The sequence below is a fragment of the Musa acuminata genome, unplaced genomic scaffold (assembly GCF_036884655.1).
Source record: "Musa acuminata AAA Group cultivar baxijiao unplaced genomic scaffold, Cavendish_Baxijiao_AAA HiC_scaffold_927, whole genome shotgun sequence".
Classification (NCBI taxonomy): domain Eukaryota; kingdom Viridiplantae; phylum Streptophyta; class Magnoliopsida; order Zingiberales; family Musaceae; genus Musa; species Musa acuminata.
The window spans coordinates 1-17500 of NW_027021147.1; the positions used below are offsets into that span (position 1 = coordinate 1).

Sequence of the window (17500 nt, forward strand, 5' to 3'; positions counted from 1 at the left end):
GGTACTCCTTTATCATTTCGTCCAATAGGAATAGTTCTTCTAATTCTATGAATCTTTCCAGAACGTTTTTCTCTTGAATATGATTCAAAAAATTTTCGGATTGCCTGGTATTCCACCAATTAGTAACCCAAGGTTCCAGACATTTATTAAATGAGAAAGAGACCCACCAGGGCAAAAATACTATAGATGCGAGATATGGGGGAGGCCGATGCTTTCTTTTTTTTCATTTTTTTTTTTCTGTGAATTGAATTGTTAATGAACCTGCTTCATTCGTTGACTCTATCTGATCTGATATTTCTTTGAAGCACGAGTTGTATAACAAGGTATTGACCTATGGGTCTATTCCTTTCCTATTATTGTGTAATAATTTTATTTTTTTTTTGATTTAGAAGGAATATAGACATAGAATAAGAGTTCTTTTCGGATGAAAATGAGAAAAAAAGAAATAAATATTATTCCAGATATCTCAATTGGGCAAATTTGAACCAATTTTATTTTCATTTGTTCCTTTCGATGAATACTCGAAAACCCACTTGAAGTAACGAATCGAGTTTCGAGACGAAAAAACTCCCCCTGGATCAATTAATTCTTTCGAAATGTTTCACCGTCTAACCAGAAAAGGGTATCAATTCCAAATCTTGGGCCTAAAAAGATGAATTCTGTATTACGAAATACATGTTCGGATAGGTTTGATGAATTTATATCTATACTTATTAGATTAGATTCGTTAGTTAGATTAGACCTTTTTCTAGTATAAAAGAATGAAGAAACTTCAGTTGTATTAAAAGAGGAATTAGCAAGTTCCTTCCCCCATCTTGAGAAAATATTTATTCTTCATTTTATTCTTCACTTCAGTTCGTTTCAAAATACTTCAATTGGTACGCGCAAGAAATAGGCCAATTCGGCAGCTTTTTGTTCAATTTCTCGTGGAGTAAAATTCTCATCAGTACGAGTCAAGGGAATGGCTCCTTGGCCTCTGATTTCCATATAAAGGACACGACGAGTATAAAGACCCTCTTTAACCTCTATTCTGATTGATTGGATATCTCTCATAAAGAAGCGAAGGAAGATGCGACGATTTATTCCAGGAAATCCCCAGCGAAAAATACACACTATTCCTTCTTTTCTATCGAATCGGTCATAACCGCTACCTACATTCCACGAAATTGTGCACCACAAATACGAGCTAATGAATAGACCCGCGATCCCGTAGAAAGACATCACGATCCCTTGTGGAAAAAAAATGATTTGCTGAGATGTAAATACGGGTATCAAATTCCTACCAAGATAACTGGAAGTTCCAACCACTAAGAATCCTAGTGAACCTAAAAAAAGGATACAGGCCCAGCAAAAATTACTCGTTTTTCGAGACCCCGTTATAAGTTCTATCCATATATGTTCTGATCGCCAATTCATACTATACTAGATCCAGTGCATTCGATTGGAATTGAGCGAATAACCCAAATAAATTTGACTTTACCTTTCTTGATCCCGAAGTAACTTTCATCAACTAGCACTATTCTGATGTGAAACATTAGGAGAGTAATTGGTTAGATACATTGACTTTCTATTTAAAATATTCACTAATCCATTTTGAACCAGCTATATTCACATATACATGCATTTATGCAGATATCATATATCCGCATAACGATTCTTTCATTTGTGTGTTCGGAAAGAGCCACATATCATACCATATTACACGAGATAAATATCTGTATTATCATCCAGTGTTGAAATAAATTGATAAGATTCGGTCCCATTGGGTCTAGACAATCTTATTTTTTTGGACATGAAGAAATAAGGAAACCATTGCAATTGCCGGAAATACTAGGCCCACTAAAGGCACAAAAATAGAGGGTAAGTTGGGATCTGTCATAGAATAGGTGCCTCAATTTAATATTTCTATCTGTTTTAATATTTCTATCTATTAGAAAGATATCTTCTTATGATATATCTATTACTTATGATATATCTATTATAAGTAATATCAAGCCATTATTATATTATATCAAGCCATTATTATATTATAAATATATTATAAAAAATTATAATAAATATTATTTATTTATAATATTTATTTATAAGTAATAAGTAATATCAACTATAATTCTATATGATTAGATAGAAAATGACTAGATAGAAACTATATATTCTATATTCTAAAACTATATATTCTATATTCTAAAATATAATAAATAAAATATAATAAAATATAAAATAAAAATTATCCGAAACCTCTGTCTCTTATTACAAGGAGAACTTATGTCACCAAAGAAAACACCTGATTACGACGAATTAAATACTTGTTCGCTACAAATAAAATAACTGAATCTAGTGCTATACTTTACATTTTTGAACTTGGATTCAAGGGAAAGAAACCGTGGAGCTGAAATAACTCACCCAGAACACCTTTTAAAAGATTACGTGGTACTATTGGGTCGAATAAACCTTTATGGAATAAATACTCAGACACTTGTGAACCTTCAGGTATTACCTTTTTTAATGTTTGTTCAATTACTCTTTTACCCGCAAATGCAATGTAGGCGTTAGGTTCAGCAATAATGATATCCCCCAACATACCAAAACTGGCTGTTACTCCACCAGTTGTAGGAGATGTAAGAATTGATACATAGAATAACTTTTTATCTGATTGATAATTAGATGAAGCAGAAGATATTTTAGCCATTTGCATCAAGCTCAAACTTCCTTCTTGCATGCGTGCTCCTCCAGAAGCACACACAATAATGACAGGTAGAGATCGATTAGTAGCATACTCGATCAAACGAGTAATTTTCTCGCCTACTACGGATCCCATACTACCTCCCATAAACTGAAAATCCATAACGCCAATTGCTACGGGAATACCATTTATTTGACCTATGCCTGTTTGAATAGCATCAGCTAAACCTGTCCTTCTTTGATAAGAATCGATACGATCTCCATAAGGTTCCTCTTTTGAACGAAAATCAATGGGGTCTATAGATATCATATCTTTATCCAGAGGATCCCAAGTTCCGGGATCAATCGAAAGTTCAATTCTATCTGAACTACTCATTTTCAAATGATATCCACACTGTTCACAAATATTCATTTTTGACTTAAAAAATTTTTTATAATTTAATCCATAACAATTTTCGCATTGAACCCATAAATGTTTGTATTTTTGATTTATATTGAAATCATTGGATTCTACTTCTTCATGGAAGTCGGATTCTACTTCTTCATGGAATTCTACTTCTTCATGGAATTCTACTTCTTCATTGAAATCGGATTCCACTTCTTCATTGAAATCGGATTCCACTTCTTCATTGAAATCGGATTCCACTTCTTCATTGAAATCGGATTCCACTTCTTCATTGAAATCAGATTCTACTTCTTCATTGAAATCATTGGATTCTACTTCTTCGTGGAATTCTACTTCTTCATGGAAATCGGATTCTACTTCTTCATGGAAGTCGGATTCTACTTCTTCGTGGAATTCTACTTCTTCATGGAAATCGGATTCCACCTCTTCATGGAAATCATTGAAATTTTTTCTAGTTCTTTTACTAGACCTACCGCTCTCACTACTATTTCTATTTTCAGTACAAATGAAGTTATAAAAGTAACTGTCACTGTAATTGTTGGTACTACCCGAAATAGAACTATTAATACTGACTTCAAAACGAAGATAACTATCAATGCAACTATTAATGTGATTATTCCAACCAGATTGAGTATCATACATGTAATGATAATAGTAGTGATTCTTTTTCTTAGACCCCCTACTCAAATAACTAGAAAGTTTTTTTTCTAGTTCACTCAGAAAAGAACTATCATTGTCAACCTCAAAAATCTGATTTTCAATATCAAAATATACAGAGTAACTGTCACCATTACTATCCCTAACTAAAAAAGTGTCATCAGAGATCAAACTCCAAATATCCTTGATTTCAAATAAAGAATCAACATTAGTGAAACTATAATTACCACTATGATTCCAACTAGGAATCTTTTTCTTCGTATCGTTCTTCGTATCGTTTAGAATAGGTTGTTCACTTCTACTGGTATGTCCAATACCATCAAGACTATCCATTGATTTACTTAGCCCACACCTAGATTTACTTAGCCCACACCTATGTTCTAACTTCTCGTTAGACAACATCGAACGGAACCACCATTTTCCCATAGAGTCTTTCTACCCCCTATTTGATGAAATACAATACATTCGATGGATAATCATTTTACTTTCACTATTTGATTTCTTATCAGAATTAAGCATACGAATCTAATCCTAATCATTAGGATTGTTAATTAATAACGAGTAAGTATTGAAAGAACGAGTAAGTATTGAAAGAAATGATTCTCCTTTGTGGGAAGCCGAGGTATCACTTCAATATATATTGATAGAATCTTTTTATAAATTTTAAAATAGAAAGACACAGCTTTCTTCCATGTGATGTACAAATTCTCATCGAAAATAGAGATAGTTGTTTATTTCTATAAATAAAGAATAAAGAATTTGTTCTCGTATAATCAAATAATTAAGTTTCTATTTTAACATGGAACGAAAAAGACAATATATAGGATGGGTAAAGGAGCCTTTCCCTTGGCTTGATCTATGGCCTGAAACTAGGAGATATAAAAAAGTCCACCAATCCCAAGGATCCATAATTAATCCAATCCTATGGATCCAACAACAAACAATAGAAGTATTGAGTTGTTTAGTCTTCGATCTTATCTTGTATATATATAGGTAAGATCTGTACATCTGTACATATAAAAGATATATGCAAATACATAGTATAGAATGCTCATTCTTTTTTTTTTTATTCGGCAATCGGCCCAATCTTTTTTTTAGGAAAAGATTGGGCCGACTTTAATTGCAATCAATTAGGAGAACAAACAGGAATTACTGAATTATGCACACTTACTTTTTCTCTTTATCTAGCTTATCTACTGGTTCGAATTCGAATTTGATCTCTTTCCATACTTCACAAGCAGCGGCTAGTTCAGGGCTCCATTTGCTAGCTTCACGGATAATTTCATTACCTTCACGAGCAAGATCACGTCCCTCATTACGAGCTTGTACACACGCCTCTAAAGCCACCCTATTAGCTACTGCACCAGGTGCATTTCCCCAAGGGTGTCCTAAAGTTCCTCCGCCAAACTGTAGTACGGAATCATCCCCAAAGATTTCGGTCAGAGCAGGCATATGCCAAACATGAATACCCCCTGAAGCCACGGGCAGAACACCTGGCATAGAGACCCAATCTTGAGTGAAGAAAATACCGCGACTTCGGTCTTTTTCGATATAATCATCACGTAATAAATCAACGAAACCTAAAGTCATCTCACGTTCCCCTTCCAGTTTACCTACTACTGTACCGGCGTGAATATGATCTCCACCAGACATACGTAATGCTTTAGCTAGTACACGGAAATGCATACCATGATTTTTCTGTCTATCAATAACTGCATGCATTGCGCGATGGATGTGAAGAAGTAGGCCGTTGTCACGGCAATAATGAGCCAAGCTAGTATTTGCAGTGAATCCACCAGTTAAGTAGTCATGCATTACGATAGGAACTCCTAATTCTCTGGCACATATGGCCCTTTTCATCATTTCTTCACATGTACCCGCAGTAGCATTCAAGTAATGTCCTTTGATTTCACCTGTTTCGGCCTGCGCTTTAAAAAGTGCTTCGGTGCAAAATAAGAAACGATCTCTCCAACGCATAAATGGTTGTGAGTTTACGTTTTCATCATCTTTGGTAAAATCAAGTCCACCACGTAGACATTCATAAACCGCTCTACCGTAGTTTTTTGCAGATAATCCCAATTTTGGTTTAATAGTGCATCCCAATAGGGGACGACCATACTTGTTCAACTTATCTCTTTCAACCTGAATGCCGTGAGGCGGGCCTTGGAAAGTTTTGGAATAAGAAGTGGGAATTCGCAGATCCTCCAGACGTAGAGCTCGTAAGGCTTTGAAACCAAATACATTACCCACAATGGAAGTAAACATGTTAGTAACAGAACCTTCTTCAAAAAGGTCTAAAGGATAAGCTACATAAGCAATATATTGATTTTCCTCCCCAACAACGGCCTCGATGTGGTAGCATCGCCCTTTGTAACGATCAAGACTGGTAAGTCCATCAGTCCACACAGTTGTCCATGTACCAGTAGAAGATTCGGCAGCTACCGCAGCCCCTGCTTCTTCGGGCGGAACTCCAGGTTGAGGAGTTACTCGGAATGCTGCCAAGATATCAGTATCTTTGACTTCGTAGTCAGGAGTATAATAATTCAATTTGTAATCTTTAACACCAGCTTTAAATCCAACACTTGCTTTAGTCTCTGTTTGTGGTGACATAAGTCCCTCCCTACAACTCATGAATTAAGAATTCTCACAACGACAAGGTCTACTCGATATAGATTATGCATGAATGAAACCTTTGACAAAAATAAAAATAAAAAAAAAGAAAAAAAATATTCAACTAATATTATCAACTAATTTCAATGTTATGTTAAAATGAAATGGTTCATTATTAGACCATGTATTTGATTCATCAAATACATCATTATTGTATACTCCAAATACATCATTATTGTATACTCTTTGATATATATGGCGCAACCCAAACCCAATGTTTGTTTTGCAAGTTTACAATAAAATCAAATGGATCTCCTTCTTATTTTGAATCCAAATACTAAGAAAAATTCACTCTTGACAGTGATATATGTTGTATATGTAAATCCTAGATGTGAAAATAGGCATAATTCATCCTAAAAGGGTATAAAGAATAGATAGGCGGAAATCCAATATCTATTCAAAAAAAAAAAAGAACAATGGCCAATTAGATCGAAATAATGAATCATAAATGGAGTTCGGGTTCGAATTCTATAGATAATAGAATCTAATACGGATGGTTTTTCTATAATGATAGAGAAATGAAAGAGACTTACTCGTGATTTCATGTACTTAATATTTCTTTTGAAAAAAAGAAGGATTGGCTGAACTTGAAAATTGACTCATTGAATGAGTAATTGAATGAGTAAACGATTGAATCGTATTCGGTTGGGTGGTACCAACTAAATCAAGTGCTAACTCCCATTTATTTCTTATTGAATTAACCGATCAACTTGCTATCGGACATTTATTTTCGACTTGGCATGGCACTATTCAAAAAAACTTTCGACATACTTTACTTTAATTATAATTATGAGAATCAATCCTACCCCTTCTAGTCCTGCGGTTTCCACACTTGAAGAACAAAACCTAGGGCGTATCGCTCAAATTATTGGCCCAGTACTGGATGTTGTTTTTCCTCCGGGCAAGATGCCTAATATTTATAACGCTTTGGTAGTTAAGGGTCGAGATACTATTGGTCAGCAAATTAATGTGACTTGTGAGGTACAACAATTATTAGGAAATAATCGAGTTAGAGCTGTAGCTATGAGTGCTACAGATGGACTGATGAGAGGAATGGAAGTGATTGACACGGGAGCTCCTCTAAGCGTTCCAGTCGGTGGAGCTACCCTCGGACGAATTTTCAACGTTCTTGGGGAGCCTGTTGATAATTTAGGTCCTGTAGATACTAGCACAACATCTCCTATTCATAGACCTGCACCTGCCTTTATACAGTTAGAGACGAAATTATCAATCTTTGAAACAGGAATTAAAGTAGTGGATCTTTTAGCTCCTTATCGCCGTGGAGGAAAAATCGGACTATTTGGAGGAGCTGGAGTAGGTAAAACAGTACTCATCATGGAATTGATCAACAACATTGCCAAAGCTCATGGAGGCGTATCTGTATTTGGCGGAGTAGGCGAACGTACTCGTGAAGGAAATGATCTTTACATGGAAATGAAAGAATCCGGAGTAATTAATGAAAAAAATATTGCAGAATCAAAAGTAGCTCTAGTCTACGGTCAAATGAATGAACCGCCGGGAGCTCGTATGAGAGTTGGTTTGACTGCCCTAACTATGGCGGAATATTTCCGGGATGTTAATGAACAAGACGTACTTCTATTCATCGACAATATCTTTCGTTTCGTCCAAGCAGGATCAGAAGTATCCGCCTTATTGGGGAGAATGCCTTCTGCAGTGGGTTATCAACCTACCCTTAGTACAGAAATGGGTTCTTTGCAAGAAAGAATTACTTCTACCAAAGAGGGATCTATAACTTCGATCCAAGCCGTTTATGTACCTGCGGACGATTTGACCGACCCTGCTCCTGCCACGACATTTGCACATTTAGATGCTACTACCGTATTATCGAGAGGATTAGCTGCCAAAGGTATTTATCCAGCAGTGGATCCTTTAGATTCAACGTCAACTATGTTACAACCTCGGATCGTTGGCGAGGAACATTATGAAACTGCGCAAAGAGTTAAGCAAACTTCACAACGTTACAAAGAACTTCAGGACATTATAGCTATTCTTGGGTTGGACGAATTATCCGAAGAAGATCGTTTAACTGTAGCAAGAGCACGAAAAATCGAGCGTTTCTTATCACAACCCTTCTTCGTGGCAGAAGTATTTACTGGTTCTCCAGGAAAATATGTTGGTCTTGCAGAAACAATTAGGGGGTTTCAACTGATCCTTTCCGGAGAATTAGACAGTCTTCCCGAGCAGGCCTTTTATTTAGTAGGTAACATCGATGAAGCTACCGCGAAAGCTATGAACTTAGAAGAGGAGAGCAAATTGAAGAAATGACCTTAAATCTTTGTGTACTGACTCCTAATCGAATTATTTGGGACTCAGAAGTGAAAGAAATAATTTTATCTACTAATAGTGGCCAAATTGGCGTATTACCAAACCACGCCCCTATTGCCACGGCTGTAGATATAGGTCTTTTGAGAATACGCCTCAACAACGACCAATGGTTAACGGTGGCTCTGATGGGTGGTTTCGCTAGAATAGGTAATAATGAAATCACCATTTTAGGAAATGATGCGGAAATAAGTACTGACATTGATCCGCAAGAAGCTCAACAAGCTCTTGAAATAGCTGAAGCTAACTTGAGTAGAGCTGAGGGTAAGAGACAAGCAATTGAAGCGAATCTAGCTCTCAGACGAGCTAGGACACGAGTAGAGGCTGTCAATGTTATTTCCTACTAGTCAAGTCAATACATCAAAATAATAAAGAGAAGTTTTTAAAAAGTTCTTTATTATACACCACATGTTGATTCTGCCAATTGAACACAATCAAGTCTAATCTGATAAAACAAAAAAAGAAGATGGGGTAGAAAAACTTATTAGATATCATTTCATCGACTCCGGTATCTAATAAGTTCTACCTACTATTGGATTTGAACCAATGACTCCCGCCGTATGAAAGCAATACTCTAACCACTGAGTTAAGTAGGTCATTTATCACCACAAAAAGAACCCATCACTTCGGGGATTATAGGTGGAATATTATTTCTAAGCAATACTAATCTGTTCTGTTAAGCGTAAATAAATCTGTTCTGTTAAGCGTAAATAAAATAAATAGATCAGAGAGCTATGATGTGGATTATGGAATATCCATCTTGACAAGAAATTATCTATATGTTAAGATGTCTATGACAAGGGCTATAGCTCAGTTGGTAGAGCACCTCGTTTACACGCGCGCCAATGCTTTTCAAAGGAGCCTATTATGCAATGAACATAATTGATCGTATTGAGAAATCGATGTCTTACTCCATAGGTTCGAGGGAACAAGAGAACAATAGCCTGACAAATATTTGGTTCGGTCCGATTCAGGCGCGAATTCAGTTGCCAAATCAAATAGAACCCGCCATTGATTTGATAGTTGATAAGGTAAATACCCAGCCCATTCAATGCTAGGCATAATGAGTATAAGGGCCTCAAAATAACCTCTTTTCGTCCTATGAACTTTAAGGTGTATGAAGTCTCATATTCGACTGTTGCAGCGGAGCGATAGAGATTCCATTTAACTTAGGTTGATCTAGGCCGAAGGCAGACCTAAGTCAAGATAACCCTTCTTTGAAACACTTTGGTATTGCTCCTAGATCAGAATACAAATAATAAATCAGAGCACATGGAACCATCTCATTATCTTCCTCTAAAGAAAAAATATGGTGGACTAACTGATCTTTACATCAGTTGATGAAAGAGCCCAATGCAACAAAATGCATGTTGGGTCTTTGAAACAGTTCGAATCATTTCGATAATAATCAGTTTGATCTGTTTTACCGAGAAGGTCTACGGTTCGAGTCCGTATAGCCCTAATCCTAATATATTATATTTTTGTTTAGTATATAGTTTAGTGTTTAGTATATAGTTTAGTATGGTTTTCATTTCTATGGGACCAACCAAGTCTAATCCTAAGTCACATGGGTCTAGGACCTATTCTTTTCTTGGTCTTGGGTCTTGTCTTGTATTTGGAGAATCCCCCTAACTAATCACTAATCGTTTTTTGGCAGAACAAGAGCAACCTTATTGATTGATTCAGAGATAATGGAGAGATAACGAATTGGGCCTAAATATATTAACGTTTCTTCTTCTATATTCTATGAGTTGAGTGGGTTTGTGGATTTGATTTGGTCCGTCGAATCATTCGATAATGTGTGATTCTTTCTATTTGAAAATGTTATGTAAATCATTTATGATTCCGTCGATTATACTACTCCACTCTTTGCTATGTTTCATTGTCTAGTATAGGTTTGCTGTAAAACCTTTTTCTTGTAGCGAAATCTAACCCATTGCTTGGTCTTACCATTATATTATTAAGCGTTATTGCCGTAACAAAACAAACAAGTATTTTGGTTCATTCCAAATCGTAATCTTTGTTTAGTATTAGAGATTGGTCCGAAATAGAATGAATCTTTCATTCTAACTCTAATGAAATAACTCGATTCTTCTTATTTATTTCTGAGGAGGTGGGATAGTACAGGTTCCAAGTTTCCAATTTTTTGTATAGAAAGATATAAGTTGTTATATGTCACCTCTCAATTCAACGGATTGAATCAATTAAGAAAAATAGAAATGAAATCTAGGACAAGAAAAAGATAAAAAATCATTCGATGCATTAGATTATGTATTCATATTCGTATCAAATCAATAGAAGCAATGATCCTATACCCAGATTTTAATGAAAAAGGAATACTTCGAATAATATAGAATATGCTAGAAATCCCTAGACATTTTACCCCATATGACTATTGAAAAATTTAAGTTTTAAAAAAAGGAAATGAAATTATTATTATTTCATTATGTTGATTATATATAATCAACATAGTATTCTAATGAATATAGTATTCATAGTATTTAATTATAGGATATTTACTTTACTATATTATAGGGTATTGATATTTATTATAGTTATAGGCATAGGAATAGTTATAGGCATAGGATATTTTAGTATTTTATTACCTTTTTCTAGAGGATAGAGAACCCAAGACAAAGTGAGAGAGTTTTGTTTGTGTAAGAGCATCCTATGTCTACACCATATCTAAATAGAATCGAAATCCAAAATGTAAGTGGGATTCCATTAGATGAATCTTTAAACAAAACATGCCCCACAGCAAACAAACTCTAAACTATGCAGTTTGATTTGATCAAAATCAATTCTTGTTTCGCCTAAGATAAGAAGTTATGGATGAATTGACAATTCCGATTCGAATCGAATAATTCAGCATATTCCACATTAATAGGAGTACATTTATGTTTCTGCTTCACGAATATGATATTTTCTGGGCATTTCTAATAATATCAAGCGTTATTCCTATCTTGGCATTTGTAATTTCCGGAGTTTTAGCCCCGGTTAGTGAAGGACCAGAGAAGCTCTCTAGTTATGAATCGGGTATAGAACCCATTGGGGATGCTTGGTTACAATTTCGAATCCGCTATTACATGTTTGCTCTAGTTTTTGTTGTTTTTGATGTTGAAACGGTCTTTCTTTATCCATGGGCAATGAGTTTCGATGTATTGGGTGTATCTGTATTTATCGAAGCTTTAATTTTTGTGCTTATCCCAATTGTTGGTTCAGTTTATGCATGGCGAAAAGGAGCATTGGAATGGTCTTAACTGAATATTCAGACAATCAAAATAAAAATGAAGGAAAAGATTACATTGAGACAGTTATGAATTTGATTGAGTTTCCCTTAGTTGACAAAACAATTACCAATTCAGTTATTTCAACTACATTGAATGATCTTTCGAATTGGTCAAGACTTTCCAGTTTATGGCCGCTTCTATACGGTACCAGTTGTTGTTTCATTGAATTTGCTTCATTAATAGGCTCGCGATTCGACTTTGATCGTTATGGATTGGTACCAAGATCGAGTCCTAGACAAGCAGACCTAATTTTAACAGCCGGCACAGTAACAATGAAAATGGCTCCTTCTTTAGTAAGATTATATGAGCAAATGCCTGAACCAAAATATGTCATTGCTATGGGAGCTTGTACTATTACAGGAGGGATGTTCAGTACTGATTCTTATAGTACTGTTCGTGGAGTCGATAAGCTAATTCCTGTCGATGTCTATTTGCCGGGCTGCCCACCTAAACCAGAGGCGGTTATAGATGCTATAACGAAACTTCGTAAGAAAATATCTCGAGAAATCTTTGAAGATAGAACTGTGTCTCAACAGGAAAATCGATGTTTTACTACCAATCACAAGTTTTGTGTTAGACGCAGTACTCATACTGGAAATTATGATCAAGAATTGCTCTATCAATCACCATCTACTTCAGAGATACCTTCTGAAACATTTTTCAAATCCAAAAGTTCAGTATCTCCCCATGAATTAGTGAATCAGACAAGGTAAGGTTCTTTTGTGCAGAATAAGAAAGAAAGGGTCAATCTTTAAAAATTTCATTGTAAATTGAAATACTCATACAAATACAAATGTGGGAGAGATCAAGAAGATGCAGCAGGATCGTTTATCTGATTGGTTAGTCAACCATGATTTAGTTCATAGATCTTTGGGCTTTGATTGCCGAGGAATAGAAACTTTACAAATAAAAACCGAGGATTGGGATTCCATTGCTGTCATTTCATATGTATATGGTTACAATTATTTACGCTCCCAGTGTGCCTATGATGTAGCACCAGGCGGATTTTTAGCCAGTGTGTATCATCTTACGAGAATACAGTATGGTATAGCTAAACCAGAAGAGGTATGCATAAAAGTATTTGCCCCAAGGAATAATCCTAGAATCCCGTCTGTTTTCTGGATTTGGAGAAGTGCTGATTTTCAAGAACGCGAATCTTATGATATGTTGGGAATCTCTTATGATAATCATCCACGCCTTAAACGTATTTTGATGCCGGAAAGTTGGATAGGTTGGCCCCTACGTAAGGACTATATTACCCCCAATTTCTATGAAATACAAGATGCTCATTAAATGATAAGAAATTAATGTTTACTTAATACGACTATGACACGATTCCAGATTTCTTTCAAGTGAAGGAATATTTTTACGTTCCGTTCTAGATGAAAGAAAGTAACCGGACTTTAATTCGTATTATGGATAACCTAAAAAAAACTTCATTTATATTCCAAAATTTGGAATAGATCATATCCATTTCGTATGAGCAGAAACAATGGGATGAATCAAAAGAGTTCTGCACTATGAACTTTGTACCGCGCACATAACTTACTTAGATGTAGATGGACCTCGGAAAGTAACGTAAGCAAGAGTGAAGAAATGGAATAAATGTCAAAAATATGAAATGAAGAAATGAAAAGGGATTGGATTTTATTTGTACTGTGTCTGAAGTGCATTCTGTCTATTGCTATCTTTTAACTCCTCTCGACTTTTAAGTTTTTTTTTACTTTTACTTATTTATTTTTATTTTGAATATAGATGAAGACTTAATATTCTTTTTGAATGAGAGAAAGCACAGTATGAAGAAACAAGAAAGAAAAAAGAGACGGGAGCATAATCTCACTTTGTTCTTTACCATAACCATCCATACATATATTTTTTACCAATCCCCCCAAGGGGAGGTATATATATATATACATCTAGATGAGTAAATATGTAACCAATCCCCCCAAGGGGAGGTATATATATATATATATATCTAGATGAGTAAATATGTAATAGATGAGTAAATATATGTAATAGATGAGTAAATATGTAACATCTAGATGAGTAAATACGTATCATGCTCTAGACTATTAACGCCCGATCTATCTCGATTAATTTGTATGAATATCTATCCGATACATTATTTACGTGTCAGGAACCAGATTTGAACTGGTGACACGAGGATTTTCAGTCCTCTGCTCTACCAACTGAGCTATCCCGACCATTTCCCGTGCATCATCCTAGTAGAGTACTTGTGTCTATGTTAATTAAAGGGACTAAAAAGTAGTAAAAAATTTGACAAGTAAGTGTAAGGATAATGATATGGACTGTGAATGATTCAATAATAGAGATTCTTTGCCCATATATGTTCATTTGTACAGGTTCTATCCAAATTGGGATAAGATCCAAGGATTTTAGTTCGGATCCGTTTGTGAAAGAGTAGAGTGAATGAGAAAGATAGTGAATTTTGTTTGAACTGAACCACTGATGAAAAAAAAGAAGAGGATAAATACTTAGGAAGTAAAATAGGCTTTTTATTGGGGATAGAGGGACTTGAACCCTCACGATTTAAAAAGTCGACGGATTTTCCTCTTACTATAAATTTCATTGTTGTCGGTATTGACATGTAGAATGGGACTCTCTCTTTATTCTCGTCCGATTAATCAGTTTTTCAAAAGATCTATCAAACTCTGGAATGAATGATTTCATAATTGAATATTCGATTCTTCCTTCAACTTCCATTGAAATGGATTCATAATAACTCTGAATTTTTCATATTATAATTATATATAATTATAATATAATAGATTCGGGTCATGATTAATCGTTTGATATGGCAGTATGTATACATACGTATTAGGTATATAGGACCATCTTTTCTGTAATTTTTATAGACGGATTCCTGCTACCAACAAAACGTAGTCAACTCCATTCGTTAGAACAGCTTCCATTGAGTCTCTGCACCTATCCTTTTAAATTCTAGTTTTATAAACCTTTGTTTTCTCAAAATAAGGATTTGGCTCAGGATTGCCCATTTTTAATTCCAGGGTTTCTCTGAATTTGGAAGTTACCACTTAGCAGGTTTCCATACTAAGGCTCAATCCAATCAAGTCCGTAGCGTCTACCGATTTCGCCATATCCCCTTTGATACCAAGACCTAGTTGGAATTCCAACTATCCTTTTCATTTATTTTGTTTGTTTGGACCCGTTGAATTCGTTAGATAATGATTTCTATATTGAAAAAGTGTATGCTGCTGTTTGATTTTTTTGGCTATCCCCCATCAGTTCATTTATATTGAATGAACCTTGTTTCAATCAGAAATGATTCTATCATTGATGTATCCGCAATTCAATATGGATAGATATATCCAACATATAATGTTTCTCCCTCCCTTTCATTTTTACAGTGCGATTTGGAATAGTGGAACGGTCGATATTCATTCTTCTTTTTTTTTGTCCTATCTCCTCCTTTTCCGAATCAAACCAGAGGAATGTCTCATTTTCATTTAGATTGTATCTTTATCCTTATCTTTTTTTTTATCTTAGGACCGATTCGCTATAGCTATAATTAACATAATATAAATATATAAAATATAAATATATAAATAAATACATTATGTTGTATATTATAGTTAGATATAGTTAGAATAGTCAGAAGAATAGTCAGAATTATTATTATAGTTAGTTATAGTATATAGTTTAGAAGTATACTATATAACTATATAGAACTATACTATACTATATAGTTATATAGTTATAGTATAGTTATATAGTTATAGTTCATAGTTAATATTAAACGAATAGCTAATAGATAAGATCAGCTAATAGCTAAAATCCGGTAGTTTCCTCAATTTCTATATACTATTTCTGTTATGTTATGTGAGCCCGCTTAGCTCAGAGGTTAGAGCATCGCATTTGTAATGCGATGGTCATCGGTTCGACTCCGATAGCCGGCTTTTTCTCTATCGATTTTTCCGTGATTGATAATCTCTCTCCTCCTTTTCCCATATGTTATGTCGTGGTAACTTGCAACCATGACCAAAAAATGTATTGGAACAATTAGATCTCTCTCTACCGAACAAATCATAAAACGGAGCTGCAACTTCCTATATATACAAAAAATCCGGATATTGATACAATTTATTTTATTCTACTTTGTAGTATTTCGGTAAATTTAGCTTTGCTTTGTTTATCCCTTAGTTCAGTCTTAATTTATAGTTCAGTTTTCATTTTTTTATTCTGAAAAAATGAAATTTCAATAAAATCCATAAAATTAAAAAGGAGTCTTTATGTCTCGTTACCGAGGACCTCGTTTCAAAAAAATACGCCGTCTGGGGGCTTTACCAGGACTAACTAGTAAAAGACCTAGATCCGGAAGTGATCTTAAAAACCAATTGCGTTCTGGGAAAAGATCGCAGTATCGTATTCGTCTAGAAGAAAAACAGAAATTGCGTTTTCATTATGGTCTGACAGAGCGACAATTACTTAGATATGTGCATATCGCTGGAAAAGCTAAAGGGTCAACAGGTCAGGTTTTACTACAATTACTTGAGATGCGTTTGGATAACATCCTTTTCCGATTGGGTATGGCTTCGACCATTCCTGGAGCCAGGCAATTAGTTAACCATAGACATATTTTAGTTAATGGTCGTATAGTGGATATACCAAGTTATCGTTGTAAACCCAGAGATATTATTACTACGAAGGATAAACAAAGATCGAAAGCTCTGATTCAAAATTATATTGCCTTATCCCCCCCCGAGGAATTGCCAAAACATTTGACTTTTGACTCATTCCAATATAAAGGAGTAGTAAATCAAATAATAGATAGTAAATGGATCGATTTGAAAATAAATGAGTTGTTAGTCGTAGAATATTATTCCCGTCAGACTTGAACCTAACGAAAATAACAAAGAAAGTTTCAGAGAATTTTGTCTCTTTTCGCCGAAATAAAATAAATAGATCTAAGGGCCTTGATCCGCATTTTTCTCATTCACGTATCACAAATGGATCAGCAGTAAGATTTTTTTGCTCTTTCTTTTTCCGATATTTGTATTTTACGTACCACAGTAATGTAATTAGGAATAGAGAATTTCTATCAAAAAAAGGTCAGGTCCTCTTGTTGGGATGATGGTATCAATTGTTATTTGATTTGATATATTGTGTTCAGTAACGTTGGTGAATTAAGAGAAACGGAAAGAGAGGGATTCGAACCCTCGGTAAACAAAAGCCTACATAGCAGTTCCAATGCTACGCCTTGAACCACTCGGCCATCTTTCCTACATAATCTTATTATTGACCAGAAACCGAGTGAATAGCGAGTCATTCATATTATTCCAGTAGGTACGACTGATGAATGGTTCCATAGGAATAATTCCTTTCAAATAAAATTTCCTATTTCTCAACAACAACTTCTCTCATCAGCTACCCCATAGATCTAGTACAAATTTATGAATCGTCCCATGGATTT

The 17500-nt window shown here is 34.9% G+C and overlaps 3 protein-coding genes and 3 non-coding genes across 6 annotated transcripts; 2 read left to right on the forward strand and 4 right to left on the reverse strand.

The window, feature by feature from the left end:
• Positions 1 to 209: 209 nt before the first annotated feature.
• On the reverse strand, positions 210 to 4240 carry LOC135665015 (acetyl-coenzyme A carboxylase carboxyl transferase subunit beta, chloroplastic-like). The gene has a single exon (XM_065177118.1). The coding sequence runs from the start codon at positions 4169 to 4171 to the stop codon at positions 2348 to 2350; it is 1824 nt and encodes a 607-aa protein (XP_065033190.1). The 5' UTR covers positions 4172 to 4240; the 3' UTR covers positions 210 to 2347.
• A 593-nt stretch (positions 4241 to 4833) lies between these two features.
• On the reverse strand, positions 4834 to 6376 carry LOC135665017 (ribulose bisphosphate carboxylase large chain). The gene has a single exon (XM_065177120.1). It carries the CDS (start codon positions 6374 to 6376, stop codon positions 4913 to 4915), a length of 1464 nt encoding a protein of 487 aa, XP_065033192.1. The 3' UTR covers positions 4834 to 4912.
• Positions 6377 to 7204: 828 nt separating this feature from the next.
• Positions 7205 to 12056, forward strand: LOC135665016 (ATP synthase subunit beta, chloroplastic). Its single transcript, XM_065177119.1, has one exon. The coding sequence runs from the start codon at positions 7205 to 7207 to the stop codon at positions 8699 to 8701; it is 1497 nt and encodes a 498-aa protein (XP_065033191.1). The 3' UTR covers positions 8702 to 12056.
• A 2123-nt stretch (positions 12057 to 14179) lies between these two features.
• Positions 14180 to 14252, reverse strand: TRNAF-GAA (transfer RNA phenylalanine (anticodon GAA)). The gene has a single exon. It is a non-coding gene; the product is annotated as a tRNA-Phe (tRNA).
• A 1661-nt stretch (positions 14253 to 15913) lies between these two features.
• Positions 15914 to 15986, forward strand: TRNAT-UGU (transfer RNA threonine (anticodon UGU)). Its single transcript has one exon. It is a non-coding gene; the product is annotated as a tRNA-Thr (tRNA).
• Positions 15987 to 17223: 1237 nt separating this feature from the next.
• TRNAS-GGA (transfer RNA serine (anticodon GGA)) lies at positions 17224 to 17310 on the reverse strand. The gene has a single exon. It is a non-coding gene; the product is annotated as a tRNA-Ser (tRNA).
• Positions 17311 to 17500: the final 190 nt, after the last annotated feature.